Source organism: Lonchura striata, chromosome 20 (genome assembly GCF_050655825.1).
Source record: "Lonchura striata isolate lonStrDom1 chromosome 20, ASM5065582v1, whole genome shotgun sequence".
In the NCBI taxonomy this organism is placed as follows: domain Eukaryota; kingdom Metazoa; phylum Chordata; class Aves; order Passeriformes; family Estrildidae; genus Lonchura; species Lonchura striata.
Genome location: NC_140722.1, coordinates 11,118,317 through 11,138,834, shown reverse-complemented (window position 1 = coordinate 11,138,834; position 20,518 = coordinate 11,118,317). Strand labels below are relative to the sequence as shown.

At 48.3% G+C, this 20,518-nt stretch overlaps 2 protein-coding genes across 5 annotated transcripts; one reads left to right on the top strand and one right to left on the bottom strand.

Annotated features, from left to right (window-relative positions):
• Nucleotides 1–654: 654 nt before the first annotated feature.
• LSM14B (LSM family member 14B) lies at nucleotides 655–12,209 on the top strand. 4 transcript variants are annotated; one of them, XM_021553556.3, is made up of 10 exons: nucleotides 655–863; nucleotides 4,889–5,052; nucleotides 5,398–5,533; nucleotides 5,990–6,106; nucleotides 7,879–8,049; nucleotides 8,173–8,250; nucleotides 9,235–9,396; nucleotides 9,568–9,721; nucleotides 10,394–10,573; nucleotides 10,920–12,209. In XM_021553556.3, exons 1-9 carry the CDS (start codon nucleotides 743–745, stop codon nucleotides 10,563–10,565), a joined length of 1,275 nt encoding a protein of 424 aa, XP_021409231.1. In that variant the 5' UTR covers nucleotides 655–742; the 3' UTR covers nucleotides 10,566–10,573; nucleotides 10,920–12,209. The 4 variants fall into 4 exon arrangements, with proteins under 4 accessions (XP_021409231.1, XP_021409230.1, XP_085414390.1 ...); XM_021553555.3 differs by having other exon boundaries at nucleotides 8,170–8,250; XM_085558264.1 differs by lacking the exon at nucleotides 5,990–6,106.
• Nucleotides 12,210–13,976: 1,767 nt separating this feature from the next.
• Nucleotides 13,977–19,773, bottom strand: PSMA7 (proteasome 20S subunit alpha 7). The gene is made up of 7 exons (XM_021553533.4): nucleotides 19,650–19,773; nucleotides 18,081–18,207; nucleotides 17,098–17,222; nucleotides 15,643–15,765; nucleotides 15,176–15,295; nucleotides 14,574–14,636; nucleotides 13,977–14,312 (listed from the first exon to the last, which is right to left on the bottom strand). The coding sequence occupies exons 1-7, from the start codon at nucleotides 19,743–19,745 to the stop codon at nucleotides 14,220–14,222; spliced, it is 747 nt and encodes a 248-aa protein (XP_021409208.1). The 5' UTR covers nucleotides 19,746–19,773; the 3' UTR covers nucleotides 13,977–14,219.
• Between the last annotated feature and the right edge of the window lie 745 nt (nucleotides 19,774–20,518).

Sequence of the window (20,518 nt, the reverse complement as noted above, 5' to 3'; positions counted from 1 at the left end):
CAACAAAGGCACGGCCCGCCGGGCACCCGCGGCTCTGGAGCACCGGAGGGACGAGGGGCTTGGGCAAGCAGCCATGGCTGTTCCGTGACGGGAAGGCGATGATGGTCTCCTTCTCCCCGCGCTGCCTGACAGCGGCTCCACCGCATCAGCAATGACACCCACGTGAGGGGCAGCGCCACACGGGCGCTGCCACCGGGCGAGGAGCGGTGCCACACAAGGGGCAGCGCCACACAAGGGGCAGCGCCACACAAGGGGCAGCGCCACACAAGGGGCAGCGCCACACAAGGGGCAGCGCCACACAAGGGGCAGCGGCACAGGCTCGGTGCCACAGAACCGCCCTCAGCCCCGACCCTCCCCGCCCGCCCGCGCGCTCCCCTCAGCCGCGGCAGCGCGGGAAGCGAAGCGCGCGCGCTCCCGCCCCGCCCGGCCCGGCCCCGCCCCGCGCCCGCGGCGCACGTGGCACCCTCGCCCGCGCTGGTCACGTGACGCGGGCCCCGGGTGTTCCCCCCACTCCGCCCCTCCCCGTCTGACCCCGTCTCTCCCGTCTGGTCAATAGCGCGCGGCGCATGCGCAGCAGCGCAGCACGCCCCCCTCTGCCTCCCCCCGGCCCGGCTCCCTCCGCCCTATATAAGGCGCGCGCGGCGGGGTCCCGGCTCCGCAGTGCGCGTGGGCGGCGCGGCGGCTCCGCGCGCCTCCGGGACCCCCCTGCCCGCCCCGGCCCCGGCCCGGCTCCGCCGCCGCCATGAGCTCGGGGACCCCCTACATCGGCAGCAAGATCAGCCTGATCTCCAAGGCGCAGATCCGCTATGAGGGCATCCTCTACACCATCGACACCGAGAACTCCACCGTGGCGCTGGCCAAGGGTGAGGCGGGGCCCTGTGGGGGGCGCGGGCGGGCCTAGGCCGGCGCTGGCTGAGGGGACGCGGCGGGGGCGCCGTGCCGCGAACAATGAGCGCGCCCGGGGCCCGCCCGCCCCGCGGGGCTGCGGCGGGGCCGGAGCCCCGGGGCCGGAGCAGTGCTGCTCCCCGTGAGTCAGCACTGACAGCGGCCGCGCCGGAGGGGCGGGCAGGGCCCGGGATGCTGAGCAGCCCTCGGCTCTCCGCGGGAGTTCCCGGGGAGACGCGCCGCCGGCAGCGCTGGCTCCCCGTGCCATTGTCAGGAGCGGGGAGGAGACGCTCGGCAGCGCTGTGGGGGCTCGGTGCCCCTCGCTGGGCTGTGCCCGGCTGTGTGTCGGTGTTCGGCTCGAGGAGGGCCCCAGGCCGGCGCTGAGGAAAACAGTTCTGTTGTTGTGTCTTTGTTCCTTCCGTGGTCGATAACTGGGCTCTGCTCAGGTGAGGAGGGTGGGAGCTGCTGCACAGAGCGCCGTGGGCCGCCTGCACGTGGGTCTGGCTCGCCGACCTTGCTGGCTCCTCAGCGAGGCTTTACATTTTGTTTCCCTGTTGAAATATCGGTCGTTATCTTTCAAACAGTGTCATTTGGGTTCAGTTGTCACCTGTGCTGGGAACTCCTGTATTTCATCTCACTGAAACCTGTCCTGTCTTGTTTAGTCTTTCAAACGTGAACTTACTCCTGTACTGCTTTTCAAGTCCAGCTTGGCTACTTTAGCTAATGTGCATCGGTGTTTTCTTTTCCTGAGTTTTGTCCTTCCTTGTTTTGGGAAGTTCACACGTTCTTCATTGCCTGCAGCCAGCCATCGGGGCTGTCCACAAAACAAACACCTTTTGTTTTGAAGGGCTGTTTGCTGGCAAGAGGCACTGACTTGCCAGATTCACAACTACCTGCAAGGCAGCCTGTGCCCCAGTGTTTACCTAGCATAATGATGTTTATATGATGCTGGGCATTATTTGGCATCCATTAGAGTGTTTTCTGAAGTTAAAAATGCAAGTTTTCTCAAATTCCCTTTTTCTCTAGGAATGTAGTTGTTTATTTAAAATGCACAAATGGAGCTGTTTGTGTTAGTGCGTTTCTCAAAGTACTCGAGACGTTGCTGGAAGGGTGCAGTTCCTTTCCTGTAGGTGTAGGAATATCCTCACCTTGAACCCAGCAGCAAGTAGAAATGGTTCCTTAAGTACTCCTGCTTTACACATAGCACTTGGTTCTTCAGAGCTGGTGTGTTTCAAAGGCATGTGTGAGTAAGTGTATGTTTTGGATAAGATTTCTGGCAATTCTTGTATTTATTGGTCTCTCAGTGTTCAGTTTTGATGAACTGGAATGCCTAAGAAGTGGTTGTTGCAGTAGGTGGGGAATACATTTTTCCCCACCTAGAGAGCTGTTCTGTAAACTTTGCATCACAAACCCTGCTTTTCATTGTAGCTCAAGAGGGGTTTTTCAAATTTAGAGACTTCCTAGCAAAGCAAAATTAGTGTCAGAATTACAAATGTAGCAACAAGGTTGAAGCTGGGCAGTATCAACCCCGTGTGTGGTGTCAGTGGTTTAAAGCACATGAGGCATTAGAAGGCCCATGAATTACTGACATGCTGTTGAAGTTGTCCAGACTGCAGGTAAATTGTTGTTAAACCCTGGATGCCACTGTTTAAACACTTCCATGTGCAATTGAAGTGCTATTCTCTTTAGTTCTGTCATTCATAAAGAAAAATCTAAGTTGAAAGAGACTTCAGGAAGAAATCTGGTTCAGCCTCTCACTTGAAGCCAGGCTGACTTCAATTGATTTATATTTGTTAAACCTCAATACGTGCACAGAATCTTAAATGCTGGAGATTCCATGGACTTAATTAATCACTATAAGAAAGTTGTCTGTTTTGTTAGAGGCTTGACTTAAATTGCAAACAAAAGAAGTTTAAGCCCACTGCTGTCCTGTCGGAACTTACTCTCCTTTAAGTAGAAGTCTGAAGAAATTGGAGTTTTTGAACAAAAAAATATCCATATAAGCTCCGTTTTCTAGCCAGTCTTGGTGTGCTTCCTGCCCCTTCAGAGCTTAAGCTCAACAGCCCTACACAAGTAGGATCTGTGTTGTAAACCAGGAGTTGTAGTGTTGTGGGATTGATTTCCCTGTTCATCTGTAAGCAATAGTCAGTAGCTTCATGGGAGATAACCCTTCCCACCTCCACAGGAACTTTATGCTGTGCCAGAAACAGTTAAACACCTCAGGTGCAGGGACAGACAAGCTCAACTCCTACAGCCATGTTTTGTCTACCACAAGGACTTGGCTTTCCAGCTTTTTTGTTAGAAACTTTGGCACCAGCCAACTGAGAGGCTGCCTGGGCAGCTTTGGGCTTTGCAGGTCATGTGTTTGTCCATGTGGAAGTTGATGGTCTGGTCATGGTGGTTTCCAAGTTAGTTGTGCAATCCTGCAGGAGCCCTGGATACCTTTAGTATATCTTGCCATGAGCTGTAATAATCTAATTTTGAACAGAGGGCTCAGTGGTACAGTTCATGTCCAAAAGGCTACAAGCATTGCTTTCAGTTTATAATCTGCTTCTGGTTGACTGGGTTACAGCTGTAATATGATCAAACAGCAGCTGGAGAGCTAAAATAACTTGGAGAGGCTATTTACCCTAGGAAGTCATGGAAGATGGTCATTGAAAGGAAGTGACTGACAGCTTGTCCTTGTACCATACCAGCACCCCTTCCTGTTGGGTGCAAACTGAGGTGCTGAGCACTGTGATATGGAAATTCTGGCATTCACCTGCTCCTTGGGAGCTCACCTGCGTTAACAGGGGTGAAAACCATTTGTGGCACTAAGTGCTGCCTGGTGTGAGGTGAGCCACTGCATACACCCTGGAACAGGACTCTTGAGTATCCCTGGCTACAACTGCCAGCACTGCTCATAAGTTAGAAGCAGCATGCTGTGCCTGGGATGCTCGGTGCCACTTTTGTTGCTCTTTTTCCTGGGAGGATGTGGTGCCCCCATCTGTGTGACAGGAAGAGTAGCTTGTCCTGGTGGAGGTGTTTCAGTGCTTCCATGATAACCTGATAGAAGCAACTGAGGGAACTCCAGTACAGAGTTCTTCCATTGGCAGAAAATGTGCATCAAGCCCATATGTGCTGGTACTCATCTGAACTGGGAGTGCCTCTCAAAGACAGAAAGCAGCCACACTAGTGAACTTGGGAGTTTCTGTAACTTGTGGCTGAAATTTCAAGCTTTTACCTGTCAGTCCCTGATGTAACTGTGCTATCTGTTTTCCTGAGCCAATAATCCAGCCTGACCTCTTCTTCCTTAATGGCTCAAATTAATTTATTCTTATATCTAGTAGTTGCCACAGTCGGCTGAAGTCTTTCTTTTCCTACTCTGACATTGCTGGTTAGTGTCTGTTCAAGTATTCTGGTAGCTGGCACCCAGTAAAGCCTCCCTAAGCACTGAGATCTTAGATTTATCACTGATGGCTTGCTTTGTAGTCACATTAATCACAGAAATAGTAACACTGGAATAGAGAGGGAATTTTAATAGAAAGTTTTTATCATTGATAAAACTGCCTCTATCTGCATAATAAATGTATGTAACCAAAAGTACAGATTTGAGCTCTAAAACCTTCTAAGATTTCCCCTTGCTGCTTCAGGGGGCCTCCCCTGTGGTCTGGTGCAGTTGTCTGGAGCTGAATGCCTGCATGGGACAGCTGCTGGGGAGGGAAGGAGAAGTACAGCACTGTGGGGAACTCCTTAGGTTTGGAGTAGGATTCTTCACTCCAGCTGGTCTATGGTCTTTACCTTCACAGCTTGATGTAAACAAAACTGTTTACGCAGGCTGCTGAAAAAGTTGGCATTTGAGGGAGCAGATGTGTGAGAAGGAGATTTAGAGTTCTGCAAGTAGCTGTTGTTGTTACAAATGGCAAGTGTTGAAGGAGTACTTTTTAATTGCATGAATCTGAGCTTGCACAACGCTGCAGTGGCAGTACTGCACTAAAAAAATGTCACCGTTCCCATGCTCCAGTGCGATCCTTCGGGACCGAGGACCGACCCACAGACAGACCGGCTCCTCCCAGAGAAGAAATCTATGAGTACATTATTTTTCGAGGAAGTGACATCAAAGACATCACTGTCTGTGAACCTCCAAAAGCTCAGCATACTCTGCCACAAGATCCTGCCATTGTCCAAGTAAGTTAGCCTAAAGTGTTGGTAAAAAGCTGAGATAAAACATTGGTGTTGAAGGACTACATTTTGGTAAAAACTTATAGAAATGAAGGCAAGTCAGTGTCTCCGGGAATCTTCAGATTATTTAAAGCATCCTGAATTTTGTTGTAATGTTTAAAGTAGCAGCAGTATTAAGACTTCAGTCAACAAAAGCCAGAGCTAGCTGAGAATGCAGGAAAATCATAAAGAGGTAAATTAACTCTTCTCAGAATTTACTTAAGCTTTAGTAATGCTGTACATGAAGAATCACTGCCAAAGCAGGTTGACTATTGGACACTGTAAATGGAAATATACTTTGTCTTGTTACAGTCTTCACTGGGCTCTGCCTCTACATCGTCCTTTCAGCCACATGTGCCTTACAGCCCATTTAGAGGTATGCCACCTTACAGCCAGCTTGCTGCCAGCTCTTTGCTTAGCCAGCAGTATGCAGCTTCCTTAGGTTTAGGTAAGTACAAACTTTACTTGCTAGAATAAAGGGATGGCCTTGTATGCAGCTGCTGTGAAAGCAAATAACAGTAACTAACACCAAATTCCTTGCTGAGTGTCAGGCTGCAAGGAACAGTGAATAAGCAGCTCACAACTTTGTGCAATGGTTTTACTGCAAGGAGGTCTATGTTTCACTTGCACGTGCACACCCGCACACGAAAGAAACAAACTAAATAGCTGAAGTTTCTTTCTGAAATCAATGGAAATACCTGACAGTTGAGGCCAGTTCATTTCTAACTTAACACACTTCACATCACATGTAAAAAGAATTTGTATTTCCAGAGAGGACTGTAAATAAGCTGCTCTAATGCTGTTCTAGAGAATCTTGTATCTCTTTCCAAGTCCTTCAGATGTTTCACTACCTTGTATCTTATCTGTGTATCTCTGCTCTCTCTTCTTCCCTCTATCTCTTTAGAGAAATTGGTAAGCCCTCCAGCATCAGCAGCTGCTTCCAGCCCTAGTTCTTCTCCGTCTCCACAACCTGTTTCAGAGCCTGACATGTCTTCAGAGCCCCATCAGCTCTCTTCCAAGGGTAACAGCAGTTTGAGGACTCCAAATATTTGGAAGAACTGCATGGCACTTGCAAATACTCTGTTCTTGTTAACCCCTCCTAGAATGATAGTGCTTATATGGGTAATGCCAGTAGAACTAGTTTGTTCTCAGTTTTTTTTTGCCTTTCATTACGTGAAGTATGATTCTTCCTGTCCTAGAAGTATCAATTAGAGAGACAGGAGAAAGGAAAAGTCCAGGACAGTGGATCCTCTTGTGTAAGTATCAGGAAAGGATGAAATTTAGAGATGCTAATGTGCTGCATCCTGTCCAGGAACATGTGTTACCATAAGGTTTGGGTGAGGAATTGGTCAGCCCTTCTTGGAAAAAGAAACACACTGCTTAAATTGTGGGTGGCCTTGTGGTTGGAGACTTGGGCTGATCAAAAATTTGGTTGTATTTTCTGTAATCGAGGAAACATTAGGGTAGATTTCATGCATGATGGGGCATTGTACCTTGTCCAGGCTCCCAGTTAGTAAAGCATGACTAACAGTAAACAATTCCTGAGTCCTGAGTAGCAGAGATAACACGGTTCTGGGTGCTTGCTTCTATGTGTAAAACCATCAGAGAAGGTTGAGTTGAGATACCAGGGTGACCAGGTGCAGCCTGCATTTAAACATGATAGTTTCATCTGGTTTTAGCTTAAGCATGTATGCTTGTGTTGGCATGAAGCTTTTTACTTGCTCTCTGCTTTTGGCCATCTATCTTTACATAGTTTCTCAATACTCTGGCTAAACTTTGAAACTTTCTCATGTTAAACTTGCACATCAGCTTTGTCCTACTCAATAATCCTTAGGATATTTCTGTCTTCCTTGCAAGTTTTCCAGGTGTACATTAACTGGGAACCTGCATGATGTAACCTACTGGGTATATCTCATGTTGGACTTGGGTGACCCAGAAGTGTCAGTGGCTTGGTTTGTGTGAACTCTTCAGCTTTTCACTTTTCTTGCTCTTTTAATATATTCATTAAAAGTTTGCTTCCAAGCAGTTCTTACGCATAACTACATGAACGTGTAGTACTCCAAACCTTCTAATTAAACCTAGAATGCAGTGTTTCTTCTGAGTACTGAAGACTGTCACTTTATAATATAATTGGTGTAAGGTATACCAAACCATGAAAAGTATTTACATGTTTTGTAGTGTGAATAAATAAGCCTGGATGGAAGAGCAACAGAAGTCTTGGTAACACTTTGGCCTTGACCAAGAAGGAATTTAAAAGGGTAACTTTGAGATCCTGGTCTGGTTTCAGGTTTTCTTTGTCTGAAAGCTCTAACAATAAGCAATGAAGTTGAAGGACTTCTAAAAGTGACTTACAAAAGGGGATATAGCTGAGGTGCTTAAGCTTTTGCTGCAAAACCTTTCTGGCAAAGTGGGGTAACTTGAATGGTTTCAAAACGATGAATTTTTGTTTCAGATTTTAAGTTATCATGTAAAGTAAAATCCTGTATAACGTAGAAATTAGATTTTGGTATAAACTGTATGAGCGACTGACTTGGCTTGGTTGTTTAGTGTTTATGTGACTTGATTTAAGAAATCTGTGGGTATATTTCCTGAAACTGAGGCTCTGGATGTGAGAGCCATGACTTGTATGGCAATGGTGCCTTACTTGGTGCCACTTAAACTTAGCCTGTAAAGATGCACACTGAAGGCTTTGAATCATTCTTGTCCAAACGGTTTCTCCCTAGAAGTGGGCAGGGTTTGAATGATGTTGGCACATTTTCTGAGAGGCACTTAAGTCATTGGGATTTTTTCCAGGTGCTGGCTTTCCTTCTGTTCACCCAGTCCGCAAAAGCCCCATGGTAGAGCAGGCTGTCCAGACTGGCCCAGTTGACAGCATGAATTCCCAAAAGCTGCCCCCAGTGAAGGTGACTCCGGGGATTCCGCGCGGCGCCCGGCAGGTCCCGCAGGCCAACAGCAAAGCGAGCGGTACGTACATGCCCCTTCAGCCCTGAGTGCTGGGCTGGAGCAGCCTGCCAGGTGCACTGCAGCACTGAGCTCCCTGGGGATTGTTCTTGTGCTCCTTTAAAGTTTGTCCTTCTTGTTCAGTAGATACAGTTCAGGCAGCACCTGTGCAAACCCAAGGACAGGTGAATGATGAAAACAGAAGACCTCAAAGGAGAAGATCGGGTAGGTTAAGCTGATGCTAAACAGTCTCAACAGCCTGTGAAGGCAAGTGGTCTTAACTTCAGTGAAGGATTAACTGACAGAAGACTGGGAGAAAGCTTTGGGCATCCAGAGATGTTTCCTTAACAAAACAGCTTCTGGAGTCGCAGAAGTTCAGAACATTCCCTTTTCTAGAAAGTTGAAGGTATGTCATAAAAATCAATGCTCTGACTTGGCAGCAGCAGCTGGATTTCTCTGAAACCTCAAGTATATTTACTGGGGGAGGCAGCCTGTTTGAGACTTTCCAGAGCTTTTATAACAAGAGAGGAGCTATGGAACACTCACTTCCATAGAACACTCTATTCCATAGAGTAGAATTCTTATTTCAAAGTCGCAGTACAAGCATGGGCCACAAGAAAGTAAAATTTGAAGAGGTTTCTGCCCAAGTAAAATGAGATAGGACAGGAAACAACACTTCAGACTCTCAGGTCTTCAAATTGATTAGTGTGTAGAATGGGTTATTGCTCTTCCAAGGAGGAGTGGATAGCATCTCCGTCAGAAACCAGAAACTAGATAGAGTACAAGCTCCTTTGGTGGGTAGATGAGTCTTTCTGGATTTTCTTACACCTTCTCTTTGCTGTCACAGTGGGTTTTAGGCTAATTACAGTGCTGTGTTTGCAGGTGAAGAGCAGACAGATAATTTTCCCCACCTCCCTCAGCTTTTCTTGCTGCAGTGCTTGTTCTGACTTCTCTCTGCACACTGGAAGGGAGTTGGGTGCACTGTCTTAGTGGTAAGACTGACATCCAGGAATGCTGCTCAGAAAGTTAAAGTGTTGCTGTAATGTGTCTTCTACAGCCAAAATCAGAAGTTGCTTTCAAAGAGGTGTGGCCTAACCACAGGACTGGAAGCCAGAAACTCCTGAGTTCTATCCCTGGTTTCCTCTGATCTTGAGCAAGTCATGTAACCTCCCTGTGCGTTACCAAGTGTTTAAACTCTCCTGCTTTCAGGAAACAGGAGAACCAGAAACCGTTCTAGAGGACAAAACAGACCAACTACTGTGAAGGAAAATACAATAAAGTTTGAAGGTGACTTTGACTTTGAAAGTGCAAATGCACAATTCAACAGAGAGGAGCTTGATAAAGAATTCAAGAAGAAACTAAACTTTAAAGGTTTGTGTCTTCATTAAATATGAAATGCTGGGCTAGTAGTAAATACTGCATAGACAAACTGGTTATGAGAAACTGCATGACTACCTCTCAAATGTTGTTTGAGGGAGCAAGAGAACAGATGGCTCTGCAGTGTGTGCCTCAAGGAAGTGTAATACATTTCATTATCTTCAGATGACAAAGCAGAGACGGGGGAAGAGAAAGGGGACCCTGGAGTGGCAACCCAAAACAATGATGGTAACACAGAGGAGGACCTGCTGGGGCCCAACTGCTATTATGATAAATCCAAGTCTTTCTTTGACAACATTTCTTCAGAACTGAAATCTAGGTGAGTGTTTTTTAAAAGCTGGGTTTTTAAGTGGAATTCTAGTCATAAAATTTCAGACATAATCTATGTGACATGGTTTAATTATTTAAAAATTTTAGAATAGACTTTAAACAGGGAATATTGCCACATATTTGGTGGCTCACAAGTGAAGTGAACCAAGCTTTATGCAGTGGGATCAAACAAAAAGCATTTCAGCTGATATGATACCCTTGCCTAAACTATGATAGAGGAGTTTCCATGTCTGTTCCCGAGTACTGACTTTGAATCCATTGATTTTAAACAAATTCCTTATCTGGCTTGTGGGAGAGGAGGCATCAGGGTCATGCAGTACTGAAGGTGCAGCTGGCAGACAGGAGTGAGCTAAGCCTGGAGGTGGGGCAGAGAGGTCAGCTCTGGCTGTGGAAATGCATTAGGTTAAATGTTGGGAATAGGAAGGGGAAGTTTTAGCTTTCACTGCCACCAGTGATGTTATCAAGTGCCTGGAGAAGTGAGAGATCCCTTTAGTGTCAGCATGAGGGACATGCTCTGTGGTGTGACTGCAGAGGGGTTGGGTTAGAGCAGGTACACTGCAGGTGCTGCTTGTTGCAGTGCAGCTCAACAAAATCAGGGGTTAGAGGCTTCCTCTGGTGGTTCTTTAATGCTTGTGTTCAAGCTGAACTCGGCCTTGTTCAGTTCCAGGCGCACCACGTGGGCTGAGGAAAGGAAGCTCAATACAGAGACGTTCGGAGTGTCTGGACGGTTCCTTCGTGGCCGCAGCTTTCGAGGTGGATTTCGAGGTGGAAGGGGGAGTGGAGCAGCAAGGAGAAACCAAACCACTCACAGAGCTGGTACTGGCAGAGTGTAACTTCAGAGGCAAGTGCTCTAGCAAGAGTAAATACTCTCTCTGAGCCAGGTTTGTCCCTTACTGTTTGCCTGAACTGTCTGTGCAACCTGTTTTGCCCTCCAGTCTCATGGATATATAAAGAATTGTTCCTTATTGGATCTGATTGATATTTCTAAAGGGTAGAAGGATATAAGAGTGGTTTAACATGTTGATTTCTTGGTCTCACTCTGTCTGAGAAAAGGCTCAGCTCAAGCAAGCTGCTTTTGGTTTCTAACTGAGCACTTCAGCTGATACAGGGGTGTGAGCTTTGCTATTTTTCTTCTTGGGAGAAGAACCCCATAATACCAAATCTAATTCTACCTTTTTTCTGAATAGGTTCAAACATCTCTCCTGAGACGATGAAACTGTATATAGAAAGAAAACAACCAACTGCTGCACTAACGTGGGAAAATGGTTCATATTGTTTACTGTCTCAGCTCAAGTGACAGAATTTCATGTACTACTGCTTATATTTTGGACTTACTTTGGACCAGCCACTGTCCGCTGGAATTTTTTGGAAGAGGGAATGTGTTCAGGGGTACCTTCTTCAGGGTGTCTTTTCTTTTTGTTTGTGTTTTTCAAGTGCAGACTAACTTACACGGTTCTTCTTTCTGGGTCTCTCAAGGCTGCTATAGTCTAAGCTCAAAGTCAGACTCCTTTTCTGAACCCTGGAGAAGAGATATCATGCTGTTTTAACATGGAACCAAAGCTCACTTGAAATAAACCAGCTATAATTTGTTTGTTCTGAGTAACCAAATGGATTCTTTGGTGCTGCTGGTCTCACGGATCTTGGCAGCAGGTGTGAAGTAGCACTTGGTATCTGGAGAAATGGATTCCTGGTGCTGAGGAGTTGTGTATATTGTCACTTGGGAATACTGGAGTGTTGATCATGTAGTAGTCTTTTGACTGTACAGCTGTTTGTGGGCTGCTGGGCTGGAGGTACCACAGGACCGTGGCTCTGCCTTGAGCTGAAGGGTGCTGGGAGTGCCTGGGGCTTGGAGCTCCTGGCTGGAGTGTGGGGACACCACGTGGGATGGGAGCAGTGACTGTCCCCACTCATGTGCAGAATTTTTGGCAGTAGTGACTGTCTGGGAAGGAGACCTGAGGCTCTGACTTGTTTGCCTCGGTTTGTACCTCGCTGGAGGCAGCACCAAATGCAAACAGTTCTCTGTACTCTGTAGACTGTGGTGGAACTCTTTGGAATGTTTTCATTCAACTAGGGATGGGAGACCATATAATGAAGCTTAACAGATGGGCATGTTTAATTTCTTTCCTCTATACCCCCATACTGTAAATAGTTTAGTTGTTTTTCTTTTGTTTTTAAAAATCTGTATGTGGGGAGAGGGCTGGGAGGGAGGGGTTACCTTTGTTTGCATGAAATAAGTGGGTTAAATTGCTATAGGCATGTGTCCCGTTTTTGGTTGGTAGGGAATTTTGTTGAAAAAGCACCTTGATGACTGAACCCCTTACATAGCTCAAGTTTTTTTAGTTATGCATTGACCTAGGTTACTGTAAAAGCTTGGATTTATTTTTGTAGGACTTTATTGCTGAGAATTAGAACATAGCAGTGGGGCTGCTCTTTGGAGTAATGTAAATTGTAATTATAATAAACATGTAAATGTTTAATGTTTCTCTCCTCCTCTGTTCTGTACATAGCTCCATAACATCACTCCCTACACCTCCTCTGGCACCTGTCCTTGCAGGGCTCCCATCCAAGCTGGAGAAAACCTGGCTGCAGAGCTCTGGCAAACCTGGAAGTGTTACCCAGTATTGGGAAAAGGCTGAAACACCCAAATCCAGGCACTGCACATTGTACTGTTGCCCTGGTTCTCATGCTGGGCCTCAGCCTAAGGAGGGTTGTGTTACTCCAGCCTCGCAAAGGGAAGCCCTGGGCTGGTGGGGTTCCCCAGGAGCCACCTCTGAGCTGGGGTGTGCTGCAACTGCTCACTCAAAGAGCTGCTCTGCCTCCAGTTTTGCTGCTGGCAAAGCAGCCACTGTGGCTCTAAGTGTGGAGATGGAAGATGGAGGAGAAATCCTCACTGTCCACCATTGTTCACATGTAGCTGTGCTTTTTCAGTTGAGTGGGATCAGTTCCCTTGTTTCCACAGTACAGCAGCTCCCAGGCATAAGCACATCATTGGCACTGCTGAAGTTTGTGTCCCAGCCTCTGAGCCAAGGGTGGGCCTGGCTCCTGCTGTCCAGGAGCAGAGGGGCCTGGTGGCTGTGCCAAACCTGAGGGCTTGTTCCCTGTCAGCCCTTCTTCCCCAGGAGCCCTGCAGGCTCAGCTGCAGCCCTGTCAGCTTCCCCATGGAAAAGTCCAGTGTGTGGGAACAACTGGAGTGACTTGAGCAGAGAAGCAAGTGCAGCTTTTTTGACTTCAGTGTTCCAGCCCAAGGGCTGATAAATGAACCTGGTATTCCAGGACCATGCTTCCTCTGGCTCATGTGGTCTGATGTGTCCCTGAGCAGCAGCAGCACTGCTGCTTCCCTGTCCTTGACTCCTGTGGGCTCCTCTGCCCACACTTTGCTGGGCAGCATTTCCCTGTAAACAGCTCTGGGCTGTGTGAGAGCCCAGCACTGAGCTCTGCTGCCTGGAGCATCCCTGCCCTGGAGCCCCTCAGTGTCCTGGACAGGGGCTGGAGTACCAGAGCTGCCTCTTGCAGGCTTCTGGGCCGCATTCAATCCTTGCTGTGCCTGCTGTCACCCCAGTCCTGCTCTGGCCCTGTCACCCTCTCTCGGTGTGCAAGAGCAGACTGAAGAGCTGCTTCCAAGGGCAGTTTGATTCTACCCACTTGGTGGATACAAATGGGGAAACTTTTACAATAAAGAAGCACCTGTTTTTACTGCTTCAAGTACTGAGACTTGAGAGTATGAGCTTAGGTGGGGAGAGGCCTGAGGTTCTTCTAAATGAGGAAACAGCTCAAACCAACTCCTGGGGTAAGAGGCAGAGAAGCATGTGAGGGCAAACATCAGAGGAGAAGGTGGAGGAGCTAGAACTCTGTTGCATGTAACACTTGCTATAGTTGTTTAGTTCCTGGTGCATAAATCTCCCTCGGGAACCACACCAACAATGCTCTTGTCTGAACCAGACTTTGGAAGCACCAGGTCATGTACCTCTGCCCAAAGCATGTGCCTGCAGCAGCTCAGTGTCATGCTGACCCCCAAAAATTAGCAGTAAAACACACACCTGCTGTCACAGGCTGCTGTAAGGCAGACCCAGCCATTCCACTTTGAAAGATGCCCATTAGGGACTAAATACCCCAACTCCATATTAGTTATTTTGAAACCATAACACAACCCCCAAAACAGCTGCTTAAGGTAAAAAAAGACATGCTGAGAGCTGAGACAGTGCAGAAAAGAACCATTAAACAAAGTGAAGTGTCCAGGGAAAAAATGCAGGCAAAGTATCTGTCCTTTAATGGGTCACTGCTGCTGTTCTGTAGCCAACCAGATCATCCTGGGTAATTAAAATCTAAGGATCAGACAGGGGTTTTTAAATAACAGCTTTAAAAAAAAATCAGTAGGTTTATTGTAGATCTCAAGAGAGCACAGTATGAGTAACTGGAATGCCTACATATCTATACAGAATAACCCATCACTTGAATTAAAAAGCAGCTAAGCAGGTGCATTTCATTCATCATGATGTTTTCTTCTGTTTTTTCTTTTCATTTTCTTCTTTTTCCTTTTCAATTTCAGCCACATACTTCTCAATTTCTTCAGGGTTTAGGATCTAAAACAGAAACATGGGTGACCCTCAGAATACCAATAAACTTGAGACGTTCATGGAAGTGATTCTAGTTCTGTCATGGGAAGAGCATTAACTGCTGTTTATCTGGAAGCAGGTACCTGCTGCAGACACAACAACATTCCTTGGCCACTAAGAATAAACTGAAGTATTTGGCAGTGCAAAATCTGAGATTAAGTTCAGGCAGATCAACAAGGGCAGTATCAGAGATGGGCTCAAGGGGAGAGAAGCAAACAACAGCCTCACCTTCAGTGGCTGCTCCCGTCTCATGACTGCCAGCTCGATGTTCTTCCCACCAGACTGCACCACCTGTGTGGGGCAGACGGAAGCTTTAGGAGCCTGGCCAGGAATTCACTCCAAACCCCTCTCAGGTCTCTCCTTAGAAGGAGAATAGATGCACATGGGGGCTATTTCACTCCTTAGCTCTTAAAATCTCAACACCAGCACCACTACCTCTCAAAAGGGTCTTCACAGTGGTGCCAGTGCCCTGGGCAGTTGGAGAACACCTCAGCCCCACCACCTGACCTGTGCTATTTTTTTTTTTCTATTGAAAAATAAAATATTCACCAATTGCTTTAGCACATCTCTGGTGCATTAGTGTTAACACCCAAAAGAGAAGTCTGTTTTCCTCGCCAGAGCTGCTGGTAAGTTCTGTGTAAACTATGGAAATTGTTACCCAAATATTCTGGACCTTGAATTCAATCCACCACCCACAGCCTACAGTAAGCAGCTCTCACAGATCCTCTGCAGTACTCCCTTGGGACATCCACAAATATTTTCCCATATTCACAGCTAAGAAATTAATCTGGACAGTGAAAAGCCACAGAAGAGATGTGAAACAGCCTGACCTCGAGAAGAGCCTTGATGACAAGTTTAATAGTCAAATCATCCGTTTCAATGGCCTCATCAGTGTAGTTTTTCTCCAGGAACTCACGCACAGATTTGGCTCCTCTGCCAATGGCATTAGCCTGGAAACATTAAGGGGAAAAAGAAAATAAATGGGAGTTTAGAGAAGATTTCATTTGCAGAGTAAGAAAGAAACACAAAGGTGTACAATTGCATAATCTGTCACACACAAAGACAGTTATCTGGCACAGGTGGGTTGGTTTTGGGTTTTTTTTTTGAAAGCAGGACCAGAGTTCCCAAGGAAAGCTGAACTGCAGATGGCCACTCTCAGTACACTTGATCATTAAGGATTTTTGCAGCTGTGAGACACCACCATCTGGCCAGCGACATCTCCTCTACCCCAATCCCACATTAAAGGAGACATTAACTCACAAATATTCCATTTCCAGCAGGGACTGAACCCACTCACCTTCCAAGCATGGTAGGTGCCAGAGGGGTCAGTCTGGTACAGCCGTGGGGTCCCATCGAAGTCGAAGCCCACGATGAGGGCGGAGATCCCAAAGGGCCGGCGGCCGTTGCTCTGCGTGTACCTCTGAGCACAAAGGACACACTCTCAGGCACTTCTGAACACATTCCTAGGCTGCACAGCACACTCTGGAGCAGTTACAACCAGCAGAGCTACCAGAAATGCTGTTCATTTGCTCTCTCCATTAGTCAGGACTCTGTATTTCATGGAGTCCCCAAGGCAGGCAAGCGAGAAGTGATTCCTGTCCAACCCCTGTTCCTACACCTGGTTACAGCTTCCAGAATCACCTCTCCACCTGCTGAGTGGTGCTGAGGCAGCCAGAGCCAGGTCTGCAAGCCCCAGTGTGCCAAAAAATACCACGAGGACACCTGAACACAGTTTTCACCAATGATTTGCACTGACTGCACATGAAATCATGGCAGCTCCGTGGCTGTACACAGGTTACACTGGAGCTGTGTCACAGCCCTCCTGGGACACTCCTAGCAAAGCCACTGCAGTGTCACTCCCAGGGGCAGGAGGGCTGACACCCACAGCACCACAGCAGCAGGAGCTGGGCCAGGTGTGTTTGCAACAGCGTGAGAGAAATGGTGTGCCAGAAAAACAGACACAAACGTGAGACTGGATAAAGGAACAAAGTGAAACTCGGGTAGTGGTGCCTTGCTCTGACAGACTACAGAGCAAGAGAGATTATACTGCAGAGATTATTACTATTACCACTAAAGAATCATATTATTACCATCACCACTGCTCTAACACATCTGTGCATAAGTAAATTAAATTTTCTCTAATTCTCGCTAGTGGCTGAAAATCAGTTTAATACACTGGCAAAGGAGTAATTTTCTCACAGAATGCAGCTGGGCATATTTTGATGCTGCAATTCATTCTAAACTACAAAACATATTAAATACTGCACCAATTTGCTCCCCTCTTACCCATCTCTGCAATGGCTTTGCAAGAGGAAAAACCACCAGGAGCATGAAGCAAAGACAGTAACCCAGGCTATCTGGAAGTGAGATGAGCAGGGTGTTCTGATGACATTAACACATGGAACTGTGCAGTCCTTACAAGAACTAGTTGCTTTATCTAGGGGAAAAAACTCAGATCAAACAGCACTCACTCAACTGTTCTTTTCCATTGCTACATCCCCATTCCCAATAAATGTGATTTTTACCAAGTAAGTGGAGTGAGGCCAGAGCACAGACATTTACACAGCTCAAAGAAGTGTCAGATATTCCATGCTACACAAGGTGTGGCTCGTGCTACACGTGTGACACTCTAGTCCCACGTGGTACACACCTGTTCCACACCTAACTGTACATTATGCATAGCACAACAGCAGATAAAACATCTCTGTCAGGTCAGGACACATCCTCAGCAGCTCTGTGCAGCCCCAAGTACCTGTTTCAGGCTGGCAATGTAGCGTGTGATGTACTCCACGGTGACAGGATCCTCCACAGTGAGCCTGTGGCTCTGACACTCCACCCGAGCTCTGTTTATGACTATCCTGGCATCAGCTGTCAGCCCTGAAATGACAGAGGGGCCTCAGAGTCATGAAAAAACCTCAGAACACCAATCTGGCCCTAAAAGGCCCATGGGGCCAGTGTCAAAAACAAGGGAAAATAAAGGCAGAGGTCAAACTCTCAGGTTTGCTGAGCAAGAGTATTTGTAAGGCAGCAGAAAGTGGTTAATGCACAAAAATGACTAAAGGATTTAGTTTACAGCTTCCATGTTCGTGACTTAGGTGACACATAATTCTGAACCAGGTAATGGGAGTATTACTGACAGCATTCAATGTCCCAGGTGATTTGCAATGCTCATTCCCACACACATTATTCCTCATGCAGTGCAGTTTCATCTGCCCAGCAAACTTCATCTAGTTAATGGGGCTACAGCAGCATGATGTTAGCTGACAAAAGTGTGACCATTTAAAAAAAATATTTTAAAGAAATTTAATTCTTATTTAATTCTTATTATTATTTACTTTTTAGCTAATGCTGCCATTTTTCACTTACAGCCTTGTGTTTATTAGAGAATTTTTCCTCAAGTTTGTGAACACCCCTGCACATATCCCAGACCCTGGCTAAAGGAGCAAGGCAGGAGAAAGAACTGAGCCTCTCATTCCTGCACACTGAACCTAAACCTGTTGTTTTAGTCAGTTAAATCAGGTCTCCCTTTAAAAATATTATTGATACTGACACTCTCTTTTTCCCTATTAAAAAAAAAAAAAAAAAAAAAAAAAAAAAAAAAGAATAAGCTACTGTGGAAATATTGTGCTTCCCACAGCTCTCGGCCAGTTACACCCTGTATTTTGGGTTCTCAGATTCCATAAACATGCCCAAAGGTGCCCCAGTAACTGCCAAAGCCCTGAAGGCACCATGTACCTGCAAAAGCCATGCAGACATTGTCATCCAGAGCACAGATCTTCCTGACAGTTCTCTCATCCTGCAGCTTTGCCACAGACTTCTTCTCCACACCAAGGACAACAATATCCTTCCCTCTTACTCCAACCTTCCGTGCATGAAAAGAAGAAGTAAAAAAGTTAACCCAGGTCCAAAAATCCTCACAGCTGCAGACTTTACTCAAATGAGCAGTAACCAAGCACAAACCCCCACACTGTAACCACCACCTCAGCTTGAAGTCAGGATTTTATTTCCCACAACCCGGAGGCAGCACTGATGTAACAAAAATTGCAATGAATTTCAGGGTGCAGTTTCATCATCAGTTTATAACAACCTAAATCCCTGTGGCTCCCAAGAGACAGATTCCAGCTCCTCTTACAAACTCTTTTCTCCAACAGCACCATCAGTGTTTCCACAGCCATGAAAACCCGGCTAGTCCAGTGGCACTGCTCAACTCAGGAGCCCAAGGCGCTGAAGATCAGGTAACACCTTACCAAGTAACCCTACAACTGCCAAAATGTTCTGCCTGTAGCTGCCTTAAAGTCCTAATCCATACCTTGAATATACCTGTTCCAACATCACAGAGGAAAAAACAACCCTTGACCCTTCCCCTTCATCCTCACTGTTTGTCACAGGGGGATGGCAATAATTTTTTATTGTGGGGCAGCCACATGAGCATGTTCCAAATGTTTCTAGAAACATGAAACTCAACAAGAGACAAGAGGGGTGGTTACATTGTATGCTGTCTCCACTTTCACAGTATTTTTAATGTCTGAGAAAACCGAAGAATCTATTTGGCACTAGATTTTGTTACAGTCATTCCAATCCCAATGATGGCACATTCTCTTTCTGGTAATGGCAACTAAAACATACTACAACTATTAATATAGCCATGACTTTTTAGAATTAAAACTTACTATTACTAGAACTTATTACAATCACTAATACAACGGTATTTGCAAATTAACACCTTTTTTCTCCTCCCCTAAATGAAACAAAACTCTGATTGAGGAAAAGCTTGGGATAACTAGAAGGTGGGAGCCATCGATGTGCTTCTAAGGGCTTGGTGTTTCCCAAGGCGCTGGGGCTCTGCCTGGTGCACAAACACAAACCCCACAGTCCGCAGGGAGGAGCGGATACCCGCGGGAGGGATGCGCCGGGGCAGCCCCGGGGCCGGCGGACGCTCCCCGCGGATGCTCCCCGCGCACCCCGCGGATGCTCCCCGCGGATGCTCCCCGCGGATGCTCCCCGCGGATGGTCCCCGCGGATGCTCCCCGCGGATGGTCCCCGCGGATGTTCCCCACGGATGCTCCCCGCGGATGGTCCCCGCGGATGGTCCCCGCGGATGCTCCCCGCGGATGCTCCCCGCGGATGGTCCCCGCGGATGCTCCCCGCGGATGGTCCCCGCGCACCCCGCGGATGGTCCCCGCGGATGGTCCCCGCGCACCCCGCGGCCTCCCGGGCCCGCCGGGCCGGGCGCGCAGCGCGGCGCAGGCCCGGCCGCGGGTCCCGTCCGCCGCCGCGCCGCCAGCGCCGCGGCCAGCCACTCACCGCCGTGGAGCCCTTCTTGACCGCCTCCTGCGCGTACTCCACCTGGAAGAGGTGCCCGTCCGGCGAGAAGACGGTGATGGCGCGGTCGTAGCTCATGGCTCCGGCAGAACCCGCACCGTCATCCGGGCGGGCCGGGGGCGGGGCGCTGCGCTCCTGCGCTGCGCGCTCGGCGTACGCACCCGGCGTACGCACTCAGCGTACGCACCCGGCGTACGCGCTCGGCATACGCACTCGGCGTACGCGCTCGCCCCGCGCGTTCCGCAGGGAATCCGGAAGGGTTTGGGTGGAGGTGACCCCAAAAATCACCCCCTGCCATGGACAGGGACGCCTTCCACTATCCCACGTTGCTCCCAGCCCCGTCCAACCCCGGCTTGGACACTTCTAGGCATAGGGCAGCTTCTCCGTGCCAGTGCCTCGCCGCCCTCGCAGGGAAGATTTCCCTCTTATCTCACCCAAACCTGCTCTTTTCCAATCTGAACCCGTTCCCCTTGTCCTGCCACTGCCCTCTCTTGTAAACAGCCTTGCCCCATCCTTGCTGTGCATCACCTTGGGGGTACTGGAGAGGCACAGCTGGGTCACCCCGACGCCAGGCTGAACAGCCGCGATTCTCCCGGCCTCTCGTGCCGCAGAGGAGCCCCGTGCCCGTCCCCGTGTCGCCGGGCTGCCCTGGCCGCCCCCGTCCCCGTGTCGCCGGGCTGCCCTGGCCGCCCCCGTCCCCCGCCCGCTGTCCCCTCGCTGCGCACTTGGCGTAGGCGGCCCCGCGCCGCTCCCGCGCTGGCGCACTCGGCGTACGCAGTTGGCGCAGCGGGCGGCGCGGCCGAGGCCGCGGGAGCCCGGCGGCCGGGACCGCACCATGTGCGGGCGGCGGG

What these genes read in the sequence shown, in the direction of transcription:
- LSM14B (XM_021553555.3), top strand. Translation starts at nt 743, where the DNA reads ATGAGCTCGGGGACCCCCTACATCGGCAGCAAGATCAGCCTGATCTCC. An exon ending in GGCCAACAGCAAAGCGAGCG is followed by an intron (nt 8,050 to 8,169) that starts GTACGTACATGC and finishes CTTCTTGTTCAG; the next exon opens with TAGATACAGTTCAGGCAGCA. An exon ending in ACCTCAAAGGAGAAGATCGG is followed by an intron (nt 8,251 to 9,234) that starts GTAGGTTAAGCT and finishes TCCTGCTTTCAG; the next exon opens with GAAACAGGAGAACCAGAAAC.
- PSMA7 (XM_021553533.4), bottom strand. Translation starts at nt 19,745, where the DNA reads ATGAGCTACGACCGCGCCATCACCGTCTTCTCGCCGGACGGGCACCTC. An exon ending in TCAAGAAGGGCTCCACGGCG is followed by an intron (nt 18,208 to 19,649) that starts GTGAGTGGCTGG and finishes CATGCACGGAAG; the next exon opens with GTTGGAGTAAGAGGGAAGGA. An exon ending in GACGGGAGCAGCCACTGAAG is followed by an intron (nt 14,313 to 14,573) that starts GTGAGGCTGTTG and finishes TTTCTGTTTTAG; the next exon opens with ATCCTAAACCCTGAAGAAAT.